At 41.4% G+C, this 16,622-nt stretch overlaps 1 protein-coding gene across 4 annotated transcripts in view; it reads right to left on the minus strand.

Moving 5' to 3' along the window:
* LOC120432444 (GTPase-activating protein CdGAPr) overlaps positions 1 to 16,622 on the minus strand; it is a 134,524-nt gene that overhangs the window by 12,797 nt on the left and 105,105 nt on the right. For 3 of the 4 annotated variants that reach the window (XM_039597661.2, XM_039597660.2, XM_052707304.1), the window contains 4 exons: positions 7,189 to 7,717; positions 744 to 2,563; positions 425 to 678; positions 43 to 368 (listed from right to left, as the gene is read on the minus strand). In XM_039597661.2, coding sequence (XP_039453595.1) covers positions 43 to 368; positions 425 to 678; positions 744 to 2,563; positions 7,189 to 7,533 — 2,745 coding nt within the window. In that variant the 5' untranslated portion in view covers positions 7,534 to 7,717. The remainder of the gene's footprint in view (positions 1 to 42; positions 369 to 424; positions 679 to 743; positions 2,564 to 7,188; positions 7,718 to 16,622) is intronic. The other variant, XM_052707305.1, reaches the window with a different exon arrangement.

Raw genomic sequence — 16,622 nt, forward strand, 5'->3', positions numbered from 1 at the left:
TTTGAAGTAATGAGGTTTTACTAAATTTAACGCCCAACTCACCTCCTTCGCCACCTTCGGGCTGCTCACGAGACTCTCGCTCTCCGAGAAGATCCTCATCTCCGGCTCCTCCCGGTCAAAGTTCAGCCCCAGCTCGGACAGCTCCCGACTCGGGCAGGTCACGCCCAGCCCTCCGATTCCACCACCCGCTCCACCTCCCACGCTGGCCCGCAACGGTGACTGCAGCAGGTCAAAGTACGAATCGTGCGAAACGGACCGGCTGTGGCCGGCGGTCCGCAAACTGTCCACCGAGTTGGACCGGCCGCAGCTGGGCGCGACCCCGAGCGACGAGTCGATCGTGAGCGACTTGCCGTCAAACATGTCAACACCTAGAAGAGATTCGAAATTTTAGTGCGTTCGATTAACAAGCGACTTCTGAACTCACTCTTGGTCATCTTGTCCTGCTGCTGCATCAGCAGCAGCCCACTTGGGCTCTCCTTGATCTGCTGATCCTTGCCGCGATCGTCCTCAGTGGATGCAGCGCGCCCGTTGGCCACGATCACCACCTGCGGCGGTTCCTTGCTGGTCGGCGTGGTCGCGTTGCTGTACTCCTTGATGTCCTGGTTGCTGTTGGAGGCGCGCGGTTGCCGCGTGAAGATCGACTTCCACGACGAGTGCGACTTTCGCTTATTCCAGCTTCTGGGTCGGAAAAAGGATTCGAGGGTTAGAAGATACTTAGAAAGTTGTTTGAGTTCAGAACTTACCTTGGCACGGGTAGTACGGTGTGGTACTTGTCCGGCAGGCTGGACGGACCACCGCCCACCTCGATGTAAGATCCGATGTGCGTCGAAGGGTTGGTGATGTTGATCGGGATCGTTTTCTCGCAGTTCTCCATGCAGTTTCGCCGAATGCGAGCCTCCTCCAGACTCAACAGTTTGGCACCGCCCACGCTGAGGCTTTTGGGACGCTCGATCGCGGAAAGCGACAAGTCCGGGTCGTGGTTCTGGATGCTGTTGGAATCGCTCAGCGAGTTGGGCTGTGACTCGATGTAGTGACTGCCAAAGTCATCGCCGCTGTCGTCGAAGATCTGCTCGCAGTTGCTGATGAGGTACTCCGTAACGACGGCTTGGACGCCGACTCCGCGCAACGCGGCTACGCCTCCCGATTCGAGGGCCGGCGAACGGAGCAGGTTCGGGGCCCACACGATGGCAATGTTGCGCTCGGTCATGCCGGTGCTGGCCGAGTGGCGGGAGATTTTGAGCAGATGAGTCGCCAGGTACTTGAGCGTGCGGTAGTGCGGCGGAGGCAGCTTCTGGACCGTTTGCCGGATCATTCGCAGCTTGAGATCGGGCGGACCTGTGGCCGAGTTGGGGTCCACCCGGGTCTGAATGGCTTCCACAAAGTGATCGTACAGCTGGTACGTGCACAACGGGTTTGGCAGTTCTCGGAAGTACATCTTCAGTAAGGAACTAACGGCGTGAATGTCCTGCTTGATCTCCGGATGGGTCAGATCCGGGATGCGCTCCTCGTCGAAGGCACGTCGCAGCTTCTGAATGTTGGACGTAATGCCCGACAGTCGGTAGATACCGTCAACGATGCCAAACTCTTCAATAAACTCAGCGCAACACTTCAGGACCATTGGAATGTCTTGTCCACTGTTGAGCAGGTGCTCGCCCAGATCGCACGAAAACACACGCTCCTTGTAGATCCCGCTCTGTTTCAGTCGACGCCGCGAAGGTCGCGACAGTATAAAGCTCCGGAAGAACGCGATCAACTTGCCGTGCTTCCTCAACACAGGCTTAGTCGGAGACACCGCCAACGATCCAACCAACGGCGCAGGAAACGGCATATGCCTCGGCACCTTGTCCCCGATCGTAGCCACACAACTCTGCGGGAAGAACCCAACCTCGTACTGGTTCTTCTGCAGGTGACTCTTCTTCCCGCGCCACCAGATCGACTCCGCCGGACTCGGCATATCAATCACCGAGATCATGTCCCCAACCTCAATCGAGATCTCGTCACAAGCCTGCGCCACATACCGCCTCACCCCGTACGCCGCCCCCACCGCCGGCGTATTGATCGTCTTCATGGTCTGCTCATCCGCCACCGGCAACCTCCGACCCTTATTATCAATCTGCAGCCACGTCAACACCGGCCCGCAGGTCATCGCGTCCGACGCAATCACCGACAACCGCGCCAAATACCCCCCAACCAGCGTCTCCAGCTCCTCCTCCCCCCTCCCCTCAACATCCATCTCGCACAGCTCCTCCAGCTCGCTAACCCGCCGGTCATACACGCACCGGTGCAGCATCTCGTCCAGGAACCGCATGTTCTCAAACGATCGCTTGATCATGAACGAATCCGACCGCCCCGCCGTTATACGGATAATGAACCAGTTATTCTTTGTGCCGGTAGTGACAGTTCCGCCAGTTTGGGAGCTGCTGAGGTCGGTGCTGGTGGCCAGGAGCGAGCCCAGCTGGGAGTCGTTCTTTTCGTCCGCGACCAGCCGCACCGAGAGGCGGCCCAGCTGAACCCGCTCGTAGTGGAAGTGGGCGCACTCTTCTAGCTTCGGGAAGCGGCATGACTGTGGAAGGTAAGCGGGAAATGCACGAGCACGGGGTTAGTTACGGGAATAATGGTATATGTATTGCTTTGGGTTGTTGGGGGGACTCGATTCGATTCGATTACTAGGTTATTACAAAATTATCATCATCCCATTCTCGGGCAACAATGCGTCCCTGAGGCTACAGAAGGCTCGGCGTGACACAACTGCTAGATACCACGCGTCCTAAAAGCGTTCTTTTGATTTCATCTTCAAGATACAACAAACAACAACAACAACAAAAAAAAAATCGAAAAGTCGTCAAGTCAACACTCAAACGCCAGTTCTTTTGCGCAATTTAAGCTGAGCAACGTCAATGAATGCTATCGATGCATTGTACTGGTTCTAGTGAATCATAGTTTTACAATAAAGACGCTCAATAAACTTTTTTGCTAAATAAAGAGACAGAGGACTTTACAGACAAAAATAGGTGAAAAGAAAAAAAAAGTTGGATTCGCAAAATAAGGATTTTCTATTTTTCGAATTTTTTTTATATGTTTAAGGATAAAAAAAAAAACATCTTTTTCGCTAGAGTTGAGGACGGTGCGAAATCTGAAAATATACTTTTTTCTTGAAAAAAAAGTTGAAATTCTGGAAAAAAATTTCAACAATAGTTTTTAGATGCAAAATCAAACGTGCAATCGAAAATGACGAAAAACATTCTCTTGATAAAGTGTACCATTTTTATCATAGGCATTTTATGTTGGAATTTTTCGATTTATTTTAGGTTTTTGCAATTCAGCAATTCTTTTTTGATTTTTTTTTAAGAAGCTTGGAAAATTTCCTACAATTTTCTGTTTTGATAAGTTTTTCAGTGTCTTTAAGTTAGCCCTTCTTTTTCAATTCACTATATTTCGAAAACTAAAGGCTTGATTTTCAAGGTTAACCGATGACACTTTAGTGACATCCTGAAAAAAATGGTGTCAAGAGTAACTTTTTGAAAGGGCTTAAAACATTTACTCGGTTCGAATCCCGCGGCGGGCGCTCTAAAATTCTTTGTATAAATATGGGTATTCGGCGCCATCGCTCCGTGCCAGCTTTCATACACTTAGGAGCCCAGGGCGGCGAAGTCCTTGTAGATAAAAGGAAGACACTAGTGGTTGGTACTAGCAATGGTGGCCGACAGCTATAAAGTCAACTTCGTTTTTTAAAACATTTACTTTCGACATTTTCTAATTTTAGGCTAGATATTTTAAACTTCGAAATTATAAAAAACGGATTTTTTCTGTGTACTTTTGTTTTTCAGAAAAGTTACAACTTTACCCAAGACACCAAATCGATCAAATACTCGAAATACAGAAATATTGGGCCTGCGAAGTATCGTTATTCGAATTAGAAAATCCGCCCTGTGTTTGAATTTACTGACATGCCAATAACATTGCAACGCTTTGTATTTTTTTTAATTATACTAAAGGAGCTATTAGACTATGGCAAACAAACAAACAAACTCGCATTTTTTTTGTCAAAAAGTTTGTTTGCCATAGTCTAACGTTGAAAAGTGTTCAATTGTTCAATTATACTTTTTAATGCAGTGCTTCAAAAAAGTTTTTTTTTTAATTATACAAAAAAGAGCGCCGTTCTTTTCCATGAGCTAGTGAAAATGAGCGGCTCATTAAAAAGAGCGGTTTTGTCCACCTTTAATTTCATTTAAAAAATACTGAATTACCTTGCAAAAATGGCGAAATTCAAGAGAATAATAACTCCGTTTGAATATCTTCTACCGCCAAGATAAGTATAAGTATGTCTAATAGTTTTCGATACAAGTGCTGAAAATTAGAACTTTTCAGCACTAGACTGTATAATGAATAGATTTTGCAGTACTGTTTCATATGGTCGAAAATAAATTTGTTTGGGCCTTTTGCAATGTTGCGATTGATTTGGAAGTTTTGGGAATATTTTTATTCGAGAAATCGGATGAATATTTGCTAAGATATCATCATTTAAAAATTAAACGCTTTTTTGACAATTGAAAAATACTCGTGTTTTTTGTTCTGGCTGTATCTCAGTCACAATTGTTCCCATCTTTAAAATCTTTGACGCAAATTTGAAGGGAATCATTGATCTTTTTGGGAAAATATTTCAAAGATTGTCAAGCTTGATCATAACTTTTACAGGTAAAAAAAGTCACGTATGTTTTACAGGTTGAGCACTCGCTCCTAATTCCATCCAATTTGCTGATTTTCGCTGTTTAAACCAATTATTTTGTAAAACTGATGATAGAAACATGCTTGGTCACTTCCTTTTGAGCTATTTATCACTCGATCTCAGTTTTTTTTGTTTTTGCAGTTTTCTGAAGTTACCGCCAGAGGCGCTGTCAATATTGTTTACGTTTGCTTTTTGAACAGGTCGTATGAAATACATACATAATTATTTTTCCAAATTATTTTTTTGTAAGTTTTCACCTCGAGGTTTTCACTATCTTTTGCATATATATTTGAGATAATTACAAGTATTACTTAAATTTCTCCGCATTTAACAATTATAATATCAAAATATTACAAAATTTTACTTGACCATTCAAGCAATATACACTAATAATAATGAATTCAATTCCTTGAAACAACAAAAATTACGTTTGATTCTTCCTGACCGTTGGTTTAAAATAAATTGCGCTATTAAAATACTAAAATTTCTGTCGAAAATGTTTTAAACTAGTTTTAATTGACCATCAAAAAGGTGATATGCCAACAAAAGGTGCTCGATGAAATTAAATGCTGATCCCCAAGTTCCAGTCCGAGATTAAATGTAAATCTTTTTATAAAAAAAATAAACTAAAAAAAGTGTTAATTTTTTATTACCGATGCGCTTACGACCTTTTCAAACGCTACGCGCCAAAATCTTGGTTCGATTTTGGTTCGATTTTGACTTCACTCGCCTTGTATGTGGATGACAGTCGTGACATAGCCGTGCATCTAACGGAATAGTGCTGGCTTACACACAAAGTTTCATCTAAATAAAAAAATACAAAACATAATAAATTTAAAAAAAAACAAAATTGCCAAACAGTACTTGGGAGAATTGCCAATACAGTCTAGACTCAATTATCCAAAGGCCTCGAAAAAAATTCACTTCGGATAATCGAATCACGAAAAAATGATTTTTTCGTTGTCTTATTTTTGATGGTCGAGCTTAAGTATGACCCATAAACTACTCTAAAATGATTTAGAATTTTTAAATCCAAGATGGCGGCCAAAATGGCGGTGATAACATATTGAAAAAATACATTTTTCAATTTAAAAGGCAATCAAATATTCAAATTTGACTAAAATGGGGTCGCAGAACTCGAATTTGATGTTAAAAGTAAAAAAATAAATAAAAACGAAAAAAAATCTTTGGTTGTGATTTGATTATCCGAAATCCGATAATCGAACTTAGGATAAACGAAACTTTGAATAATCGAGGCTTCGGAAAATCGAATCAGGACTTTATTGGAACATCGATGATTTAAAGAAGTTTTTTTTTAAATAATGATTTTAAAGTTTTCCATGAAATGTTCAGCTCAATTCAAAGTATTAAATTTTGATGCAATTTTTAAACCATCAACCATTCAGTACCTAATTGAATTTGTCTCATGGGACTACAACTTCAACTCCTTCTACATACATATTAAATATCGCTCCAATCAACCTTCGGTTAATACCACTGTTGAAAATCACTTTTCAACATTGCATTCGTGTCACTTGGCGCCCTTCCTCACCCTTGAAATCAGAGTTTGACCGTGCCTTGTAAATGTGAAGTGAATCATAATTCGATTTGCTGCCAGCAGAGTAAATTATGCACCATTTTTCACCATCACATGCACAACACACTGCAACCGAGTGCATGACGGCGGGGTGCACTGGACATGGATATTGAACTTGACGAATATACACACAAGCTGCTGCTGCTGGACGTGCCCAACCGAGGGTGGTGTCCGGTTTTATGTTTCATGGCCGGTCGATGTCGATGGTGACCGACAACCGAAGAGGGTTGTGTTTTTTTGCATTTTTTTCGTTGTTGCTACTTTTTGCATTGGTTTTTGCAGTGAAAAGTGGTGAAAAAAAAAGTTTGTGTAAACGATTGGGGTAAATAGAAAAATTAATGGCTTTTTTAAAGAAGAGAAAATGGAAGGAATATGGAGAAAAAGAAAGAGAGTTGCTCTCTTGCTCACTGTCATGCGAACTCGAGGAATGGTATTTCTTGTAATTTTGTTAAAAAAACGCCGATAAAATTTATAGTTGGTAGCATTTTGTCTTTGATATTTTTTAATTTTGTAAATAATTAGCAATTCTTTGAAATGACCCTCCTTTCGCACTTGTACCGAGTGTAATTTCATTTGTTGCGTCAACACGAGGGAGAGTTCCTCCCGCACTGAATGCCATGTTGTGTGTACACAAAATAACAACTGTTCACCATGTAGAAATGAATATCAACCCTTTTTGTGCGTCGCGGGGGAATTTCCAATATTTTGTAATGCAAATTTACCGTTCTGTGGCAGACAACCCAGCGTTACAGCTTAATTTCAATTTAAATATCGAAATTGCATAATGCATTTTTAAGAGTAATCGAATCGAATCGAAGGATGGGACTGCTACGTTGGGTCCACTCAAACTCTTCAAGCAACTCACCCCTCCAACGTTCTGGGACCGTGTCAGGTTGGCACTCTTGACGTGCGTCGAGTCCGTCGACGTGTTGGAGATCTGCGACGAGTTCATCAGCGAACTTCCCGCTCCATCGGCCGAAGTCACGCTGGTGCTGAACATGTCGTAGTTGATCTCCGACTCGGAATCGCTCACGGTGCGTTGCTTCTCCACCGAGCTGGACGTCATCCGGGCTATGATGCCACTTGTGGTCAGGACCGTACTGTTGCTGTTGGTCGCCATAGCTTGAGGGTGGTGATCCTGGCCCGTGGAGGTCGTCGCCGAGGAAGACTGGTACTGGGAAGGTTGCTTGCTTCCAGCCGTCGATATCATCTTGAGATTTTTGAGGTTTAAGTCGGGGAAGTAGTTCTGGGTTTTGAGTTCCGGGATTCCGGGGAAGTCACCGCCCGTAGAAAGGTTCCTAGCAGGTCGTTACAGGCCAGTCTTGTGGGTCACCTGCACCAGTTGCATCACGAGTTGGGCGATACATCGTGGACTTCCGGGGTTGTCACTGTATCTGGAAAGCGAGAAGAAGAAAAGAGAAACAGCTATTAGCTCACATCGAAGAAATGCAAACGAGTCAAGGCTAGGTCTTGGACTTCCTGCACCGATTGCGTCCAACCACCCAAGTTCAATTACCAACCACAGGAGAGGAGGATTGACTTCAGCTCAGCTCGGTGATGCCACTCTGTCTGGTCCGGCCGGACCGGACGACGAACTAAACGAAGTAAACGAGCAAATCCAAATTGCCTCCGGCGCAGAGTTGTCTCTTACCGTACCATCCACCCCTCAAAACCGCCCATTTCCCAAATCGTACACATAGTAAAAAGGTAACTTATTTGCACATTTTGCGCCAACGTGGTGGCTTAGCTGTGGAGGTTCAAGTCCACCGCAGCTTAGCTTAGCGTCAGTACTGATGGCAATCAGATTTTCATGAACCTGTGGTGGGGACGGTAGTCAACGAGTCTGAAGAGGGCACTTACTTTAGCCCTATTCTCGCTACGGCTCCTGGGACCGCCACCACACGGGGAATGAAGTTCGTTCAAGAAGACCGTATCGTCCTCGTATGGTAAGGAGCATAGAAGAATATTGAAGACGTTATGAGGAATTCTCTGACCCTTCGGACAACGATTACTTTTTTGTATTTTTTATTTGGTTGAAACTTAGCGTGTACCATTTTTATGATAAAAGAAGACATTCTGCAAATTAGGTCCTGACTTCACCAAGTGAAAAATCATAAAATAAGGCTGATAGCATCGAAAAATTGTTTTTTCAGTTAATTTCAAAATTTTAAGTCCAATCAGCTGAAAAGAAAACAATATAATGTGCATTCACCAACGTTCATAATTATTTTTAACATGTTTGAGTTATTTCAAAATATTTTGAGGTTTTTGTGAATTTTTGCTGTACAGTACTACAAGAAGATTTTTTTTCTTTTAAACATAGAATTTTTTAAAACTAATGAATGAAATTTTGGCTTGCTGGTTCAATTTTTATATTATTTATTTTCAGCACTCTTGACGTCGGCTAGAGCCGAGAGACTAAAGTGTGAGACTAAAGAGAGATCAAAGTGCTGATAGGCCGAAAATAGAAATAGGCTGAGAAAGGGTTTATTTCCCCAAGCTCAAAGATTCCATTATTTGTCATCTAAATGTATCATAAAAATTAGATTTTGTAAAAAAATAATATTTTGCGCAATTCATTTTTAGTGATAGGCCGTTGCAAATATTTTTTGAAGTTTATGTCCCTCGACTCTGACCAAAGTCGAGGAGGGGGGGGGGGGGGGGGGAATGCGGGCAACAAAATAAAAAAAGTATAAAAATTTAAATTACGAGCCATGGTTTCAACATTTTCATGAAAAAAGTGTTTTAAAATGCATTATACACCTGTCCAGTTGTTTTGCCATCATTAGTTTCCAAAATATCTGAGTATTGACGAAAATTTTATTTTTTGCGAAAAATATTTTTTTTGCGGTGCTGTACATTGGAATTTCATAAAAATTCAAAACATTTTTAAACAAGCCCAAACATGATATCTATTTTCATGGAAATTTTGAAGTTTTTTCGAAAAATATATGATTTTTCAGCACAATTTTAAAGGGGTAGGAGGGGGGGGGGGGGGGGGCGACATAAACTTTGAAAAATATTTGCAACGGAAAAGTCAAATAAAAAAAGAATTTTCAAAGAGTGTAACTAATTCAGAGGACAACGAATTGATAAAAAAAACCGTTCTCAGGATACAGTTTTTTTTTAAATATTAAAACTCTTTTGGTATGGACAGCTGTCAACATTGTATGGACGAGCTAATGATGCATAATGTTCTTTGGTCATAGAAAAGGTACACACAAATGCAATAAAAATTAAAAAAAAGCAACATACACAATTGGCAAAATCGTACAATTTACAAAAACTGCTTTTTGTGGGAAAATTTGTCTTATAACTTTTTAAATTTTTGAAAAGATTAAAATGTTTTCATGTTCCTTTATTTCAACAATTTTATACAATTTGATATTAAAATGGATTTATTACTATTAAAATAATTATTTCTTGATTCTATATTTTCTTTTCAAACATTTGAAATGATATCAAATTCATATATTAGAAAAAAAATATTGATAAAATTAGCCCAATTATGAAAAGAAAAAATAATGCTGGAAATTATGTTTGAATTAGTTTTCAAATATTATTGAAACTTAGTGTAAAGTATTTCTTTTGTTCTTTGGTTTTTAATAAAAAAAATAATTTCAAATTTAGGGAATAATTTTAAAAATTTATATGCAAAAAATTATCACAAAACGCCTTTAACATTATAACAGTCATGGTGCTTTAATTAGCTTAGCTTAGCTTAGCTTGGTTGACCGTACTCTAGCCGAGCATAAAGCTCGCAATAGCTAGGTTGGCGCCGATAAGGAAAATAAATGCGTCAGGAATGTGCCGAATGACACATCACCATTCATTTGTCCTTTTGGTCGACTCCTCACGATCAACGGGGGAGGTGGGAAGGGATTTGATGATTGGATATCCTATAGAGATGCCTAAGAACTTAGACGACCTCCAAGATATCCGGATTTGGAAGGGGAAAGGGTTCGATGGGATACTTCACCGACGAATGAAGTATTGGGCGTTGGTAAATAATGAGAAAATTGAAATGCAGTAATATAATAAGGAAGAAATTAGAACGCTCTCACCAAATTCAAATCTGGGATCATCCAACCACGTAGCCACGTAGCCTCCTCCAGTTGGGTTAACTGTTGTTGCCATGCACATCCGCCATCCATAAAAATTTCTGCAGGAGCACTTCCAAAACTTTCACTTATCGGTCCTTTTTCCCTCGCTTCCTTGGAATCTCTTGCGATGCCGAATGTGGCTTCCAGCTGGTCCACCACAGTAACGACTGTCGCCATAGTCGTCGAACTGGTTTCCAGTTTCCGCAGCCACTTGGCCCTGATTTCCTCCGGGTTGAGCTCCATCTCAGATTGTTCCGCTTGTCAAACTTTCACTGTTGAAGCCATTTTTGTTCCATAGCTTTACAAAAAAAAATCTTCTAAGGCATTTTAGTAGAATTAAAAATAAAAATAAAATAATAATAAACAAACGAGAATTTTTTGAAAAAACGTGACGGATCGAAAAATAAACGCGCCCGCGCGCCACGACTACTGCGATCTCCTATAACAGTCATGGTGCTTTAATTATTTACAAAATATCAATGAATTAATTAAAAAAAAAACTATTTTTTTATTAAGCTTGAAAAAAGTCTAGATTATCCGAAGTCTTAGGAAAATATCACTTCGAATAATCGAATCACGAAAACATATTTTTTCTTTGTCTTGTTTTGGTTCGTTGAGCTGGAAAATTACCTCAAAAATGCTAAAAGTAATTTAGAAATTTCAAATATAAGATGGCGGCCAATATGGCGCTGATTAAGTTTTGAGAAAATGCATTTGGAATGTAACAGGCAATCAACCACTCAAATTTGATGAAAATGGGGTTGGAGAGAAAATAAAAAAAATGATTTTTTTACCATGATTCTAGTTTCAAAACAAGCTTCGGATAATCGAAACTGTAGATACGATTATCCGAAGTTCGACTATCCGAAGGTTTGTATGGGACTTCGGCAAATCGAATCACGAACAAAAAAAAATCCGTATTTTTTTCATTTTATTGCTTTTAACATAAAGTTTTAGTTCTACGACCCCACTTTAGTACAATTTGAGTTGTTGATTGCCTATTAAAAAATAAAATGCATTTTTTCAATATTTCATCACCGCCATTTTGGCCGCCATCTTGGATTTGAACATTTTAAATCATTTTAGCGTAGTTTAGGGGTCATACCTAAGCTCGACAATCAAAAATTAAACATCGATTTTTTTTGTAATCCGATTATCCGAAGTTTCGGTTATCCTAAGTGAAATTTTTCCGAGGCCTTCGGATAATCGAGTCTAGACTGTATTTGAGGCTCAGGAAAATCGAGTCTAGACTGTATTCGATTTAATTTGCAAATATAATGTGTTAAAATCGGTAGAACAAGTTTTTTTTTTTTTTTTTTTTTTAAGACATAAAAAGTAGGGTATTTTAGTTTCAAAACACCGCCAAAGTTGGCCCAACTTTTCAATGCCAAAGATTCAAAATTGCTTAAAAATGTTTTTTTTTGCAAACTCACAAACAATTAAAAGGAAATTTGGATTTTTATGTTTACAATAAAAAATTAAAAACACTGAAATTAAGACGCATGCCCTGTCTTCATCACCCTTCTATGCAACCCTAACCGTGCACACAAAACACCACTGGCGTGATTTAATGCATATTTAATAGCCTGTTTACCATCAACGCACCCACCGTGAGCGTCAGTGAATGAGTATATGTGCATAAAGCAGTGTTGCCTGCCTGTTTCAACTGCTGCTGGCAACCGCCCTCCTTCGTCGTGTTGACTTGCTCCTCGTAAGAGAGCCGCCGTACGACAAAAGCCAATATTTACATTGAGGGCATCAACAGTGCCGGTGCCGGTGATTGTTCCGGATATACCACCACTTCTTCGTCGACTTCTTTCCGTTTGTTCGAGCCACCTTGACGGAATAAAACCCCGTAAGATATTGTAATTGCAAATACTTCGTAGAGACGCAATTTTGCCACTTTGGAAAGCTTCCGTTTGGGGCGGCTAACAGACCGAAAAGGGCGCAACTGCAATCGCTTTGGGGTTTTGATAATAATCGCAAACTCGACTTGATATTTCTCAACAAGTGGGACGTGTGTGTGGTCACAGCGCGAGAAAACGTGACATTAATTATTCAGATTGCCAAGAGAGGGAGAAAACCCTTGAATTTGGCGCTAGCCAGAAATTTTCGGAAACCTTGGCCAATTTTTGTTCGTGACTTCGATTGGGACCATTCAGTCGGGCAGAGTGGTTATTAATTTGTAATTAATTGCATCCTGAATTTGGATTCGCCGGGGGTATTCAAATGTTGCCAAAGGAGACTCCCCGGTCCGATATTGGGCGATAAGCAAATCAATTAAAAATGTTCACGTATTCTTTGCGAGTCGTGAAGAAAGAGACATGTGGATGAAATATAAATTTTTAATTTATGTTTTTCGTTCAAGAACTGTTTCGAAACTTTATCGAATTAGATGTTTTTTTAAGAGATTGAAAATGTTTAAATTTATCTGAATTTATAATACAAAGACAAGAAATAATAATTTAAAAAAAAAACAAACAGTCCATTTATCTGTGACGCATAGCGGTATCGGCAGTTCTGAATGCCTAATTAGTTTTATGCAAATTTTCTGCTAAATCAAGTTTGAGGCGCGCGTGCGTAGCGATGTAAGTAAGCGCAACTTGCTCGTCGAGTTTGTGCAAGCATTCCATGTTTTTTTGAGTCATCAACGTATTTAATTAATACTTCTTTGAATTGATTAAATCGCTGATTAATTTATAGCACTTTTTCAATTAAAACGAGTAAAAAAAAGTTCAACTTCCTGCGATAAAACGGCATTTTATTCGAATTACTATTTCGTAATCTGCCAGCGTAAGCAAAAAGTTACCCACTAAATTGATCAACTTTTTTTGCCGCAAGATACAACCAGCAACCAAACGAACAATTTTGTATCGAGTAAAAAAAAACTTGTCCACTTACAATAAATGAAGTTATTTATGCAATCACCCATAACGTTTACACTGCAACTTGTCACCTCTTCTCGGGAAGGAAGGAAAGGGAGTAAGCGAGCACTTTGAAATTGTTAAAGTGGCAGGGCAATTATCGTCGAGGCAAAAGTTGGGCCATAACTATAAATACAAACACAGAGAAAAAAAATAAGGTACGTGAAACACAAACTTATTCAATAGCTCTAAAATCTAACTGTTGGAATTCGAAATTGGCATTCAAAATTTTATTACTAACCAAAATATTATCCCGATTTTTCCACTTAATTTTTTTTCATCACCAGAAAAACATTATTTTTTTCGATTTAAAAAAAAATATTTAGGGGATTAAAAATTGCATCTTGCTTTAAAGTTCGAAAATTTTGCAAAATCTGGTGACGAAGCCACGATTACCTCCTTGCCCTAATATATACAGTGTAAACTAATAGGATATCGTTTCAATAAAATTACAATTACAATTAAAAAAGGTTTTATGGGAAAATATCTTAACGAGTTTCTAAATACACATTTATAGTTGCAAAATGAAATTTTCAATCCAAAGCGATTCTAATTTTTCAAAAGTTGTATCTATTTTTTATTTCAATGCTTTTAGGTCATCAAAATATTTTCTACATTTAAACAAAAAAAAAGACGGAAAGCACCTATTTAAAAAATATTTTCGAACGCCCAGCAATTTTCTTATTTCTTTTTTTTTTTAATCGGACGACTGGTTGCTGAGATACAGCCTCTTAATGTTATAACTCTGTGAAAAATGAGTTTTTCTCAGTGTCACTTAACCCTCTAAGACCCAATCTAATGCTTTTCATATTTTTATATTTTTTAAGTTATTTTTTTTGTTTTTGCTTTTTATTTTTGACAAAGAACTTTGTCCTAAGGTTTCTATACGGGGTGTCAATCCAAAATTTTCGCGAAGCGAAAACGTTACGTGACGAATTCCCCTCTCGGCAAATTTCCCCTCTTTTTGGTGCACGCTGGTTGGTTGAACAAACGTTTCCCAATCAGTCAATATAGAGACGTGAGATTGATGTATCTAAAATCACCCCCACTCTACCTCATAATTTTCGGATCGTCGACGCGGCAAAAAGCGAATAAGGAGATGTAGGAGAATGGGTGCAAAGAGGCGGGGCATACGTCCCCGATCTAAATTAACAAAACTCGGCTCGGTCGGTCCCGGAAATTCAGTCTGTTGCTGGCCGTCGACGAGAACACATCAGCAGCAGATGGCCTGGTGGCCCGTTTGCAGACGGCCTGGAGGCCCGGGAGCAGATAGCCTGGAGGCATGGACACGCCAAGACATGCCAGCCGGCATGAGCGGGAATTGGAATTGGCCACCACTTGGAGTGGCCGGAGTCCCCGGCGGGTGTTCCGATAGGGGACTTTTCCCGAACCATAAGAGTTGGGGCAATATGGGTATCAAACTTTAGGGTTTTTGATACTGGACATGACATTTGACATTTCCGCAGTAGTGGCCACAATCCGGAGTGGCCGGAGTCCCCGGCGGGTGTTCCGATAGGGGACTTTTCCCGAACCATAAGAGTTGGGGCAATATGGGTATCAAACTTTAGGGTTTTTGATACTGGACATGACATTTGACATTTCGGCAGTAGTGGCCACAATCCGGAGTGGCCGGAGGCCCCGCGGATGTTCCGATGGGGGGACATTTGCCGAACCATAAGAGTTGGTACAATATGGGTATCAAACTTTAGGGTTTTTGATACTGGACATGAAATTTGACATTTCGGCAGTAGTGGCCACCACCTGGAGTGGCCGGAGGCCCCGGGGATGTTCCGATGGGGGGACATTTGACGAACCATAAGAGTTGGGGCAATATGGGTATCGAACTTTAGGGTTTTTGATACTGGATATGAAATTTGACATTTCGGCAGTAGTGGCCACCACCTGGAGTGGCCGGAGGCCCCGCGGATGTTCCGATGGGGGGACATTTGACGAACCATAAGAGTTGGGGCAATATGGGTATCAAACTTTAGGGTTTTTGATACTGGACATGAAATTTGACATTTCGGCAGTAGTGGCCACAATCCGGAGTGGCCGGAGGCCCCGGGGATGTTCCGATGGGGGGACATTTGATGAACCATAAGAGTTGGGGCAATATGGGTATCAAACTTTAGGGTTTTTGATACTGGATATGAAATTTGACATTTCGGCAGTAGTGGCCACAATCCGGAGTGGCCGGAGGCCCCGCGGATGTTCCGATGGGGGGACATTTGCCGAACCATAAGAGTTGGGGCAATATGGGTATCAAACTTTAGGGTTTTTGATACTGGACATGAAATTTGACATTTAGGCAGTAGTGGCCACAATCCGGAGTGGCCGGAGGCCCCGCGGATGTTCCGATGGGGGAACATTTGCCGAACCATAAGAGTTGGGGCAATATGGGTATCAAACTGTAGGGTTTTTGATACTGGACATGAAATTTGACATTTCGGCAGTAGTGGCCACAATCCGGAGTGGCCGGAGGCCCCGGGGATGTTCCGATGGGGGGACATTTGACGAACCATAAGAGTTGGGGCAATATGGGTATCAAACTTTAGGGTTTTTGATACTGGATATGAAATTTGACATTTCGGCAGTAGTGGCCACAATCCGGAGTGGCCGGAGGCCCCGCGGATGTTCCGATGGGGGGACATTTGCCGAACCATAAGAGTTGGGGCAATATGGGTATCAAACTTTAGGGTTTTTGATACTGGACATGAAATTTGACATTTCGGCAGTAGTGGCCACAATCCGGAGTGGCCGGAGGCCCCGCGGATGTTCCGATGGGGGAACATTTGCCGAACCATAAGAGTTGGGGCAATATGGGTATCAAACTGTAGGGTTTTTGATACTGGACATGAAATTTGACATTTCGGCAGTAGTGGCCACAATCCGGAGTGGCCGGAGGCCCCGGGGATGTTCCGATGGGGGGACATTTGACGAACCATAAGAGTTGGGGCAATATGGGTATCAAACTTTAGGGTTTTTGATACTGGACATGACATTTGACATTTCGGCAGTAGTGGCCACAATCCGGAGTGGCCGGAGGCCCCGCGGGTGTTCCGATGGGGGGACATTTGCCGAACCATAAGAGTTGGGGCAATATGGGTATCAAACTTTAGGGTTTTTGATACTGGACATGAAATTTGACATTTCGGCAGTAGTGGCCACCACCTGGAGTGGCCGGAGGCCCCGGGGATGTTCCGATGGGGGGACATTTGACGAACCATAAGAGTTGGGGCAATATGCTGGACATGAAATTTGACATTTCGGCA

This window comes from Culex pipiens, chromosome 2 (genome assembly GCF_016801865.2).
Source record: "Culex pipiens pallens isolate TS chromosome 2, TS_CPP_V2, whole genome shotgun sequence".
NCBI classification, from domain to species: domain Eukaryota; kingdom Metazoa; phylum Arthropoda; class Insecta; order Diptera; family Culicidae; genus Culex; species Culex pipiens.